We start from the raw sequence: 12,269 nt of genomic DNA, 5'->3' as shown, positions 1-12,269 counted from the left end.
CAATGATGAAGAACAGTTGACTATTACAGACCTTTCCAATAAGATGAAAGAGTACTTGCATGATAGTGATTCTAGTGCATATGGCAATCAGTATTTGAAGTCTAAATTATTAACACACTACGGGGATTCTATATTTGTGGCTGAGGGTGCGGGACTACATGATATTGTGACTTTTCGAGAAAAAACAAGTACAATTCTGCGGGACTACTTTAAGATGCAAAACAAGGATGACGAGGAAGCCCAGAAGAGAGCAATAATACAAACTGCAGCGAATTTAATCAAAAGCGATATCAAGACTGCTATAATGCCTATCAGGAGTGAGTATCCCAAAGCCACAGACCTGAAACTGGAGTCCACTCTTGAGTATGTTCCCCGGAGCTTGCGTTACATGCTTCAGAATCTTCTTGTCGGAAAGGACACTCGGAGGAAAGAAGCAAGTATAGGCCACTCAATCATTCAGGCAGTTCGTCCAAGGACAGTTATAGCCCCACTACAGCTAGGACTTGCAGCACAAATGCACCACCACTTTCGATCTAGATTTCTTATAGACTCTTTCTGCAATGGGTTATTGTGCATCATATGCCGAAGTTCAGCGATTTGAAGAAAATGCTGCGTCTTCAGTTGCTCCAGATATTTTAGGTGGTCAAACAGCCATAAGCGACACGATGCTGTTATTTGCCGCAGATAATGTGGACCACAACATTGTGACTCTTGATGGGAAGGGTACGTTCCATGGAATGGGACTGATTGCCGCTGCAACTCCGGGCAGTAAAGTCAGCTACACAATTCTTAGGCAAAAATTGTGTGAACTAAACGTCATGAATGAAACTAAAATTCCAATCAGCGAATACCGCTTCTCAAAGCACGCCCGCCACAGCATCAAATTCCAACCACTACCATTGCTGAATAACGATGACCATAAAATTGATTTGCTTTGGGAGATGTCCTTCAGATTTCATGTACAAATCCCAAATTGGCAAGGAATGATGCACATGCTGACCAGTGAGCGGGGCCACCCAGGATAATCATCTGTGCTGTTCCTGCCAATGATTGATATTTGCTGTTATCCACCAGTAATGATGGACAATAACCATGCTCCTGACATCCTGCTAAAAATGATTCACTGCAACTGCTCAGCTGGATGCAACACGCTTAGATGTAGTTGTAAGAAGTACGGCCTTGAGTGCACCGGGGCTTGTGGACCTTGCCAGGATGGCAACTGTGAAAATATGAACCATGCACCCATTTTAGATGAAAATGAGGACTGATAATATTGTGACTAGTGTGTAGTTGGTGGTGGTGAGTAGTAGAGTAGTGGCCATGGTGGTGGTGAGTAGTAGAGTAGTGGCCATGGTGGCGGTTGTAAAGTAGAAATGGTTCCCCACCTGGAATGACATCCTGGGTACCAACTAATTAAGAAAAGGTGGACATTGGTTTTATTTGTGTATGAGACTGTGTGTTAAAAGAGTGTGGAGCATTTTGGCATCATCAGTGACTTGATGATGCCATCTCACACAGATATACAGGACAAAAACTAGTTCAATTTCATTTCATGTGAATCTCAGTTTCATAAATTGGAATTTACCATCAGATTAAAAAATTAGGTCATGACGTTATTTCATGACGTCATGTCATGTCATGTCATGACGTCATGACATAACTTAGAGACACTTCTGTTGACTGCAAGACTTCTAAGGTCATAAGCTTTATGAATAATTTTCACTTTTAAAGTGGTCTAGTACTGCTTGTTTCAAAAGAAATGTGAAGATATTAGGATTTTTGGTCAAATGGCGGCCATTTTGTTTGACGTCATATTTAAACCCTTTGCGGTTCTCATATTTTGGCCTACTTTTGTGATGCTGTTCTCTGGCCACAATATTACTGAAAAACACCATAAAATGTTTTCTAGCAATTTTTTTGGGGTTAGTCTGCATAATGATCCTACTAGTGGGGAAACAGCCTGACACAAACAAGTAGATGATTGTAAGTGACCACTGGTCTGATTATTTGTAATCACAAGTGACCGCACAAGTGCGATTATTTAACTCACATTATATCCATATTGGTAAAAGGGAAAATTAAATTATTTAGACCTACCTAAATCTGTATACATAATAAGCTCATGCCATCTGTCTGACTGTCTGTCTGTCTGTCCCACCCTGAAACACAGAAATGCTCATCTAAGAGAAAGTGATGAAGTAAAAGTTGCTTCAAACTCCTCCAACCCTCCGGGAAGGTTATAAACTTTTCATTTGGATAAAAACGTGAACCTGGGCGGTGTATAAGGCAACAGACTGCTGTCTTGATGGGCCAGTGGTCGCTGGTCTCTCGGTCTTCTTCCGCCTTATTTCTGGTCTTACAATCTCTGCCCTCTCCGTGCTTTGTTCCCCACCCCTCCCCCCCAAGTATCTACTGGACACACATGGTCCACGAGCAACCCCCTCCGAGTGAAACTGCCTACATCCAGAATCACTCCTCACCACTGCTCATGTATTCCTCTCATTTCCCACCTGTGGAACTGCCTTCCACACTCTCTTCGATCCAATTCTTCCCTCTAGTCTAGATCTTCAAGACAGCTGTTCACCACAATCTCAGGTCATCCCCTATCTACAGCAATGATATTTTCCACACCCAATAAACCACCCCCACTCCTCTCAAAATATTGCTAATGTATCCATCATGTCCACCCCTTGCGTTATCCCCTACCCCTCATCATTACCTGCATCCCTTGTTTGTCCATTTCCACCTACCTTCTCCATACGCCCTGCCATTAGCATTTCCCCTGTTTTTCCTGCTGACCATTACCTGCATTTCCTGATGTTCCCTTCATGTTGTGTCCTGATCTGTTTGTTCTGTGTCCTGGCTCTTCCGTGAGCCTAGACCTTGTATTAAAAAAAATAGAAATATAATCTGAGCAAGCAAAGTAAATTAAATAAAGCTCAGCTGATATTTATCACCAATTTTGTGCCACAAATAAATTGGTTGTAGGATCTGAAGAGGGTTAAAAAAAAAATCAGCAGCAGACCATTATTCGCAAAGCCATTCCGCAATTGGGGATCATTTTTCAAGAAGTGGGAAGCTTATGGAAGAGCAAGGTTAAATAAATTGTCATCTCAAGGAGGTTGGTGTCAGGATTGCACTTGTTTGCACATTTGCACAAGGTTGTCCTTGTCCATTTGCACATTTGCAGAAGGTTGCCCTCTCTCAAGGAGGTTGGTGTCAGGATTGCACTTGTTTGCACATTTGCACAAGGTTGTCCTTGTCCATTTGCACATTTGCAGAAGGTTGCCCTCTCTCAAGGAGGTTGGTGGCAGTATTTGCACTCTGACCGCTCTAAAACACCTCATTCCGTAACACACACAGTGGTGTGTGTCAGGATGGTGCTGAGGAGTGGTCCAAGGATGCAGCGATGTGCTGATCCTACGTACACTCCCATATATGTATGTATGTATTATCGCGTTGTCCCTGTAGTGAACACCGCAGGGTGACGGATGGCCAACCGAGCTTTAACTCCGAGGCGTATACTCAACTCCAGCGGTAGTGACACACGTGTGGGGAGGAGGGGGGGGGGGGGAGTATTGGAGGGCAGCGACAGCTTACCTGTATGGCCGGATGCGGCACGGGGGTTATCCGATCCCCACAACAGATAAACGTACAAAACTGGCAAAGCCACAAACAACAATTAAAATGCAAAAAATAATGGTTTAATAAAAATAATGCAGGAAACAAAAATGAATGCACAGTAACTAAAATTCCTATATTGAAGATCCTCCCCTTAGTCACAATTACACACACAGGGAGAAATAAATGAAAGTAATAATGTGTGTGTAATGTTAGCTGGTACTCAGCTCTGGTGTCCTTGACTGTCCGGGGTTGTCAAAGATCCCATGTCCCTGTGTGGGAAAACACGCGTTGGCGCTAAGTAGCGTTCACCGCCAGCCACCGACGCAAAGCGAACAGGCCCGAGCTCCTCCCTCGTCCTTCCTGCTCGGCTGCACCGAGCCCCGACGATCCTTTCAGGTGCACACGGCACCAAGCGCAGCCGTCATGAAGCCAGCACCAAGGAGAGGAAAGGATGCGCCCGCTTCCACCAGCCAGGAACAGTCAGAGGAAAATATGTCTGCTCGCGATGAAGCCCGGACCAGGAGCGAGAAGTGCGACCTCACGCGATGGAAGCCAGGACCAAGAGTGTGTCCGCTCGCAACCAAACCCAGCGCAAGAGAGAGAGAGTAAAATGCATCTTCCTGCGACCAAGCCAGGGACAGAGAGAGAGAGAGAACAGTGCGTCCGCCCGCAATCAAACCCAGCTCAAGAGAGAACGAAAATGGCAGGACGTGTCCTTTTTGTCCCTGGTGCTAGAATGTTCTCTCTGACATCACGCGCGCTCCAACCACTGAGCGCCACCCGCTCACCCCATCGTTTCTTAACCAATCGTCCATCAGGGTGTGGCCTCACGGCCCTCTTCGCACCCATCAAGATGATTCGCTGGATGGTGTCGTAGTGGTCGAATGTCCGGATCTGGTCGGTGATAGCTTTATTTCATTTAATCGCTGATCACATGGCTGGTGCTGTAAGTGTTATAAGGAACAAAGGGAAAGCCACAGCGGCAACTACACACAGGGAGTCTACCCTTATACCCTAACTAATTAGCATAGATTAGTTAGCATAACTCCACCCCTCGCATGGAGACAAATATACACTTACACGACATCTGGCCATACTTAGTTACAGGAAGGTTTTTACATGGCATACGGAGCACACTACCCTATACAATCTACCTGGACTAAGGTATTCCATTGCTACCCCCCACAAACGTAACTGTATGTATGTATGTATGTATGTATGTATGTATGTATGTATATATATATATATATATATATATATATATATATATATAAGGTTATATAGAAGAGAAACAGAAAGAGGGGGAGGGAGAAGGAGGGAGAGAGAGAGGAAGAAGAAAAAAAACTAGATAGGTTCCAGGGAACCTGAACTCAACTGGTGGATATCAATATGGTTAGAATATGCATAATAGAACCACAAACTATATAGTTTATATGTGCTAAAAAGACATGACAAAAATTGATTTTTCAATATGGCCGCCCTGCTGCACCCATTTTTGGGCGTGCAACGCCCAAATGCAATCCCAAACTAGTTTATGTCTTAAAGATGCTGCATAACAAGTTTCATCAAATTTAATCAATATTTGTGACTTTTAGAGCGTAGACGTTGAATTGTTTACAGACGACAGACAGACAGACAAGACAGACAGACAGACGACAGATGGACGACGGACACTGGGTGTCGACAAAAACTCAGCTGGACATAGTCCAGTTGAGTTAAAAACAGAGGAAACACTGGAATCAGCTACAAAGAAGGTTGCGTTAGGAATGTTTAATGGGGGTCATAAAGATTATGGATCAGGATTGAAGATGACACGAGGTGGTGCTGCTCGGCTTATGGGAAGCCATGTAGGGATGAGTCAGACAGAACAGTCTCTGGAAGGCAGTTCCATTGATTTTTCTATTTTGGAAGTTTAACCAGGAGAGGGTTCCAGGAATAAAGATGGGGATCCTGGATTTACTAGGGAGGATCAAAGGGATGAAAGAGTGGAGGTAGAAATGTTGGAAAATATATGGTACAAAACAGAGAGATCACCGACCTGCCTGCGGTGCGAGAGCACCAGACGTTGTGCTTTGGCCTCATCATGGGATAATTCAATCATGTTGAGAACTTTGGATTTCACAGAATCCAGGAGAGACAGATGTGATGTTGGGGTGACAGCTCATAGCAGAAAGCAGTACTCCGCTAAGCTACAGACAAAGGCTTGTAGATTGTGAGTAGCTCTGATTTTCCAAGGAAAGACTTGGGTGGATGGACAATGCCTAGTCTGCATCTAGCTTCAAAGGTCACCTTTGCTATGTGGTCGACCCGAGAAAGGTCATGGCATATTATAAGGCCTAGAAGATCAAGAGACAACCTCCTCCAGTGGATGACCAAGGACATAGATAAGTGGGTTCATTTAACGATCATTCTGAAAAACATAAAGTGAGACTGTGGGATTTAATGGGATTGAAGGACATGTTCCATCTATCAGACCCGAGTCTAATAATTTCCTGATCAGCACAGATATAGATAGCTGCAGTCTACCGAGCAAAATAATGTGGGTACTATGCGACACAATGTGGGGTTATCTGCAAAAAGGAATAGAGGGTTTTTCAGAGCATCAGAGGTCTTTGATATAAATGAGGAACAAGACTGGGCCCAAACCACTGCCTTGGGGAAATCCAGACTCCACTGGCAGAGGAAAGGAAATGGTTCCATTGATGTCAACATTCTGAGTGCAGGAAGTTAGAAATCCAGGAATGGAAATGGCCTTCTACGCCACAAACACAGCTTGGCAAGCAAAGCAAGTTGCCAGACAGTGTTGAATGACCGAGATGTTTGAAGAGAGATGGGCCTCACTTCTTATATGAGGTCGAGGGCCTCCAACCATTGCCGAAAGAGGAACTGCAGCATGACCAGAGGTGTGTAAAAGAGACGGCAGTCAAACTAATGGTCAGAGATCAGGTTGTTTGTAAAGAGAAAGGATTTGATATGGGAAGCAATAATCGATTCCATTACTTTGCTTCTAATTGGAAACAAACTCACTGGCCTATTCTTGCTAGCATCTGTTTTTGTATCCTTCTTGTGGACAGTAGTGATGTTTGGTGACTTCTAGCAGAGCAGGATTTTCGAACAAATTGGCCCATGGCCCACTGGGCAATACCATCTGGCCTATCGCCAAGCAAGGTCAAGGTTGGAGATAACTTTATTTACCTTCTCCAGTGAGAAGGAGTTAGAGTCCATTAGACAGTGGGTATTTTGAGGTAAGATGCGGACAAAGCGGGATAGGATGGTTACACAATATTTGGAGGTAAAGACAGAGTTTAGACATTCTATCTTAATATATCAAGCAGAGTCTGTCCGCAGTCCAGTCATTTGAAGTGAGGGATGGCATGAAAGAGGAGCAAAGACCACAATGAGACTAAACGAGGTGCCACCATGACTTGGTGGAAGGAGACTGGTTGGAAACTTTGGCCTTGAGATTTGCAAAATTATATTGTCTGGTTTGCCTCTGGATTAACACACACTTGACAGCATTATGGAACGAAAGAAAGGTATCCTCAATCACATTAACTTTACAAGTTGAGAAAGAAAGCTGCTTGCTTGTAACTGCCTCGCCACAATATTCAGTGTACCAGCGTCGACAGGATGGACAGGAGAGTTGCAGATAGGATGGAATCAACCGATGCAGAAGAGAAAGCAGACGATAGGGAAAGTATTCCCATGCAGAATCAACATCAGGTGATGTGGTGATGGTGGCCCAATGCATTTGGCGAGAGGTCATATTGAAGTTCCTGCCAGTTGTACAATGCAAACTGCTATATTCTGTATCGTTGAGGTTACTTTCTTACAATAGCGAGAGCGATATGGGCCTTGACAAGAAAGTGATCAGAAGAGCCAATGTGGCTGCAGAGTAACAAGAGAGACTTGAAGGATAGTTTGTCATTACAAGATCCAGGAGGGAAGATACTCCAGAAGGAGAAATCAGGTTGGGAAGTTTACAGTGGATCAAACCAATGGAGTTGCAGTGGCATTTTCTGAAATGCCATGACTGGTTGTTTTTGAGCCATGACACAACCAGCTGGCATGATGATAGTTGAAATTGCAGCAGATAAGAAAAAGAGTTAGGTGGATGATTACGAGTTGATCTATGTTCATCATTGGGATCGATGAGTTATCATCATTGGGTGAGTGATAAACCACACAGACAATCATTAGGTGGTTGTAGAGAGGCATATGTAGCCAGTACTATAGAAGAGGGCTTGGAGGGGTTTAGTAAGGACAATGGTCATTGAGTACTGGAGTTCTGGACATACACAGCAGCACTGCCTCTGGTGCGGTTGAGGGGCCTGTCAAAGCTGAACAGATAATAGTCAGGGACGGACACACACCGTGGAGTCAAACATCTGTGAGAGAAAAGTTTACATTTAAAATTTAAATTCAAAACTATTAAATATATGGGCCCAACCTCAATCATTCACTGATATCCAGAAGCAACTACTACTAACTGAATGGCTCCAATAAATTCCACCTTCTTGTGGGGTTGGCCATGGCTCATAGAATGTGTACACATGGCTCAAGTCTTTCACAAACCTGCTGGCCAAGCCTGACGTTCAACTGGCTTAAGAAGGACAAAAATCAATCATGAACAAGAGAATATAGCACCAAATCAACGCTGTACATTAAACTCTCTGTTCTATGTGGCCACTTGGGCTTGTGACAGAGACTTGACTGCATGACAGGGAGTTAATAGTAGTCGAGTCAAGTTCCCAATGGCCTTGCCAGGAGCTACAAGTGAGAGTGCACACAACTTTATTAGACTAGTTTCAATCAATTGTACGTACATAATCTGAATGCAGCATTGTCCATAATGATGCATGCCTAGGCAACTGATGCAATATTTTATTGTAAGCACCTACTCCGAACCAAGGGAGTTGGGATTTGAACCCGAGTTGGAAAAAATCTCCAGATTACAATACAGAAGCTGTGCCAGTGGATCAAACCCAGAACCCAAATTAGTAGAAAGAGAACCAAAGGAGTCCAAGACACTCACTTGGGGCAAGGTACACATGTCGTCTTGGCAGGTGTTACAATAGGGGAAAAAGCGACATCATCTCTTCCTGCAAAACAGGCACAACAATTCTCTTCACAAACAGCTAACTGGAGGAATCATCATACTTTAGGAGTCGCGGAAGGCGAGAGAACGAGGCCATTCATAGGGTTCGAAGATGGTTTATTGTAACAGCAAGATCCAGCACACTAAACTCGAACGGAAGTCGGCACGCTTATATAAAGCCAAAAGCCCTCTTCGGAGGGCGTGGCTCCAGCAACCGCGCGTGCGTCACGTCCGCACAACCACAAGTCCAACAGGCCCGTGCACGTGTATTATGCCCAAATAAGGTAATCACATAAGGTAACCGCCACATGCGGTTACCTGCACATAAGGTAACCGCCACATACGTCCCCCCAGAATGCACTCCACGGGCCTATGCGTAGGCCGAGGCGACCGAGGGGCTGGGCAAGTCCTCGGGGGAGGCTGCCGAGGTTCCTCGCGGGCCTCCCGAGGTTGCAGGTCGCGGGTGCAGTGCCGAGAAGGCTCGAGCGGTGCACGCGAAAAGCGGGTGAGCCAACCGAGGGGCTGGTCAAGGCCTCGGGGGAGGCTGCCGAGGTTCCTCGCGGGCCTCCCGAGGATGCAGGGTCGGAGAAGTAGTTGCGGCTGTAGTTGTAGTTGTAGTTGCGCGAGGGTGACGAGGCGGCCGTGCCGCTAACGTCAGTGCGCGCGAAGGTGACGAAGCAGCCGTTCCGCCAACGTCAGTGCGCGCGAAGGTGACGAAGCAGCCGTGCCTTCGGAGGGTCTTGGAATAGGTTCGCCCCTCCGGTCGTAGAGGAGGAGCCGAGCGCGGTGCGCGAACCTCATAGTCATGGCCGTCGTCGTTACCGAAACTCCGGCATTTCGAAACCGCGTTCGAAACTGCGCCCGAAGCCGTGCGGGAGAAGCCGGCGTCACCAGCTTAGGTGGCTTCCCTGGCTCGGGCGTGCTTGCCGTGTTCGTTCGCAGCCCCCGAATCCGTTCGGGGGCAGCCGGAGGTCACCAGTTTAGGAGTCGCGGAAGGCGAGAGAACGAGGCCATTCATAGGGTTCGAAGATGGTTTATTGTAACAGCAAGATCCAGCACACTAAACTCGAACGGAAGTCGGCACGCTTATATAAAGCCAAAAGCCCTCTTTGGAGGGCGTGGCTCCGGCAACCGCGCGTGCATCACGTCCGCACAACCACAAGTCCAACAGGCCCGTGCACGTGTATTATGCCCAAATAAGGTAATCACATAAGGTAACCGCCACAATACTAAAATATGCAATTTGGTGTCTGTCTGACGATTATTAACTGCGATACATTCGGCCGTTACTTATCCAATCGCAACCAAACTGGACAGGGAGGTCACACGATGGAGGTTGGAGCAATTTAACTTTCCCCCCACCCGAAGGGGTTTCCCCACCAAAGGGGTTGTATGTTGAGGAGTATAGGCATGTTAACATAGCTTTACCGTGGCGTTTTTCCAAAGCCGCTTCAAATAACAAAAGTAACAACACTAAATATAATAGCATAATATTAATATTGTTACAAAACAATATTAATGCTAATAATATCCACCCTCCCCAAGGGGTTTTCACCCCTCAGCCCAAATTGGGCTAAGGGGTATTGTCGTCACGGGCGTCGTCCGGGCGGGCGTCCGTCAACTTTTGGTTTCCGTCAATTTCGAGCAAAACGGCTTGTCCGATTAAATTCATTTTTGCAGTGTGTGTTGGGGTTGAGTAGAGGAAGGCTCCTTTCGAAAATGGGCGCGCTGCGATTTTCAATATGGCCGCCACTGCAGCCATCCAGGCGTCCGTCAACTTTTGGTTTCCGTCAATTTCAAGGAGAACGGCTTGTCCAATTAAATCCATTTTTGCAGTGTGTGTTGGGGTTGAGTAGAGGAAGGTTCCTTTTGAAAATGGGCGCGCTGCGATTTTCAATATGGCCGCCACGGCAGCCATCTGGGCGTCCGTCAACGTTTGGTTTCCGTCAATTTCGAGAAGAACGGCTTTTCCGATTAAATCCATTTTTGCAGTGTGTGTTGGAGTTGAGTAGAGGAAGGTTCCTTTCGAAAATGGGCGCGCTGCGATTTTCAATATGGCCGCCACGGCAGCCATCTTGAAATTGGTTTCCGTCAATTTCGAGCATAACGGCTTGTCCGATTAAATCCATGTTTGCAGTGTGTGTTGGGGTTGAGTAGAGGAAGGTTCCTTTCGAAAATGGGCGCGCTGCGATTTTCAATATGGCCGCCACGGCAGCCATCCGGGCGTCCATCAACTTTTGCTTTCCGTCAATTTCGAGCAGAACGGCTTGACCGAATAAATCCATTTTTGGAGTGTGTGTTGGGGTTGAGTAGAGGAAGGTTCCTTTCGAAAATGGGCGCCCTGCGATTTTCAATATGGCCGCCACGGCAGCCATCCGGGCGTCCGTCAACTTTTGGTTTCTGTCAATTTCAAGGAGAACGGCTTGTCTGATTAAATCCATTTTTGCAGTGTGTGTTGGGGTTGAGTAGAGGAAGGTTCCTTCCGAAAATGGGCACGCTGCGATTTTCAATATGGCCGCCACGGCAGCCATCCGGGCGTCCGTCAACTTTTGGTTTCCGTCAATTTCAAGGAGAACGGCTTGTCCGATTAAATCCATTTTTGCAGTGGGTGTTGGGGTTGAGTAGAGGAAGGTTCCTTCCGAAAATGGGCACGCTGCGATTTTCAATATAGCCGCCACGGCAGCCATCGGGCGTCCTTCAACTTTTGGTTTCCGTCAATTTCGAGCAGAACGGCTTGTCCGATTAAATCCATGTTTGCAGTGTGTGTTGGGGTTGAGTAGAGGAAGGTTCATGGGCGTGCTGTGATTTTCAATATGGCCGCCACGGCAGCCATCTTGAAATTGGTTTCCGTCAATTTCGAGCAGAACGGCTTGTCCGATTAAATCCATTTTTGCAGTGTGTGTTGGGGTTGAGTAGAGGAAGGTTCCTTTCGAAAATGGGTGTGCTGCGATTTTCAATATGGCCGCCACAGCAGCCATCTTGAAATTGGTTTCCACCATGCATGGGCTGAGGGGTTACGCCCGCTTTGCGGTGCTATTTATTTATATATAGATAGATGTGTATCGCAACATCAGCAACATAAATAGTACTCTGTCATGTAATAAGTATCAAGTATGCTTACTGACAATAAATAAAGAAGGAATTACTATTTGTTGTTTTTTTCAAAAAAATCAAATGCGATTGTGTAATTATTGGTATATAGGTAATTATAATGCAATGCATTGACGTTTCTTTGCAAGTCATTGCAATAGACAGAACATAGTCATGATAACTAATCATTGGCACTTGCAGTGTCATCACTTTTCAACAAAGCTGTACACATGTTCAAAGATAATCCAACATTCGTCACTTCCTCTGATTTGGTATTAAAATGAATTCAATTATACCCACAACTTTCAAATATCCTTTGGCAAGCACGACGACTGGAATTTCCCCTCCCACGCCGACCAAAGAAGCAACACAAAGTGAATATGAATGTTTGAGAAAACGCAGTGTAACATGATAGAATAGTCACATCTACCACATAACTGACATACCCAGGCCAGAA

General features: G+C 45.7%; 1 protein-coding gene across 3 annotated transcripts in view; it reads right to left on the bottom strand.

Annotated features, from left to right (window-relative positions):
• Nucleotides 1-12,269, bottom strand: part of LOC137438573 (von Willebrand factor A domain-containing protein 7-like) — a 111,007-nt gene that overhangs the window by 76,486 nt on the left and 22,252 nt on the right. For all 3 annotated transcript variants that reach the window (XM_078767053.1, XM_078767052.1, XM_078767055.1), the window contains one exon: nt 8,660-8,726. In XM_078767053.1, the coding sequence (XP_078623179.1) occupies nt 8,660-8,726 (67 nt within the window). The remainder of the gene's footprint in view (nt 1-8,659; nt 8,727-12,269) is intronic.

Source organism: Myxine glutinosa, chromosome 13 (assembly GCF_964187855.1).
Source record: "Myxine glutinosa chromosome 13, kmMyxGlut1.1, whole genome shotgun sequence".
Classification (NCBI taxonomy): Eukaryota; Metazoa; Chordata; class Myxini; order Myxiniformes; family Myxinidae; genus Myxine; species Myxine glutinosa.
The sequence above is the reverse complement of the archived record's forward strand: the minus strand, read 5'-3'. Positions and strand labels throughout refer to the sequence as shown.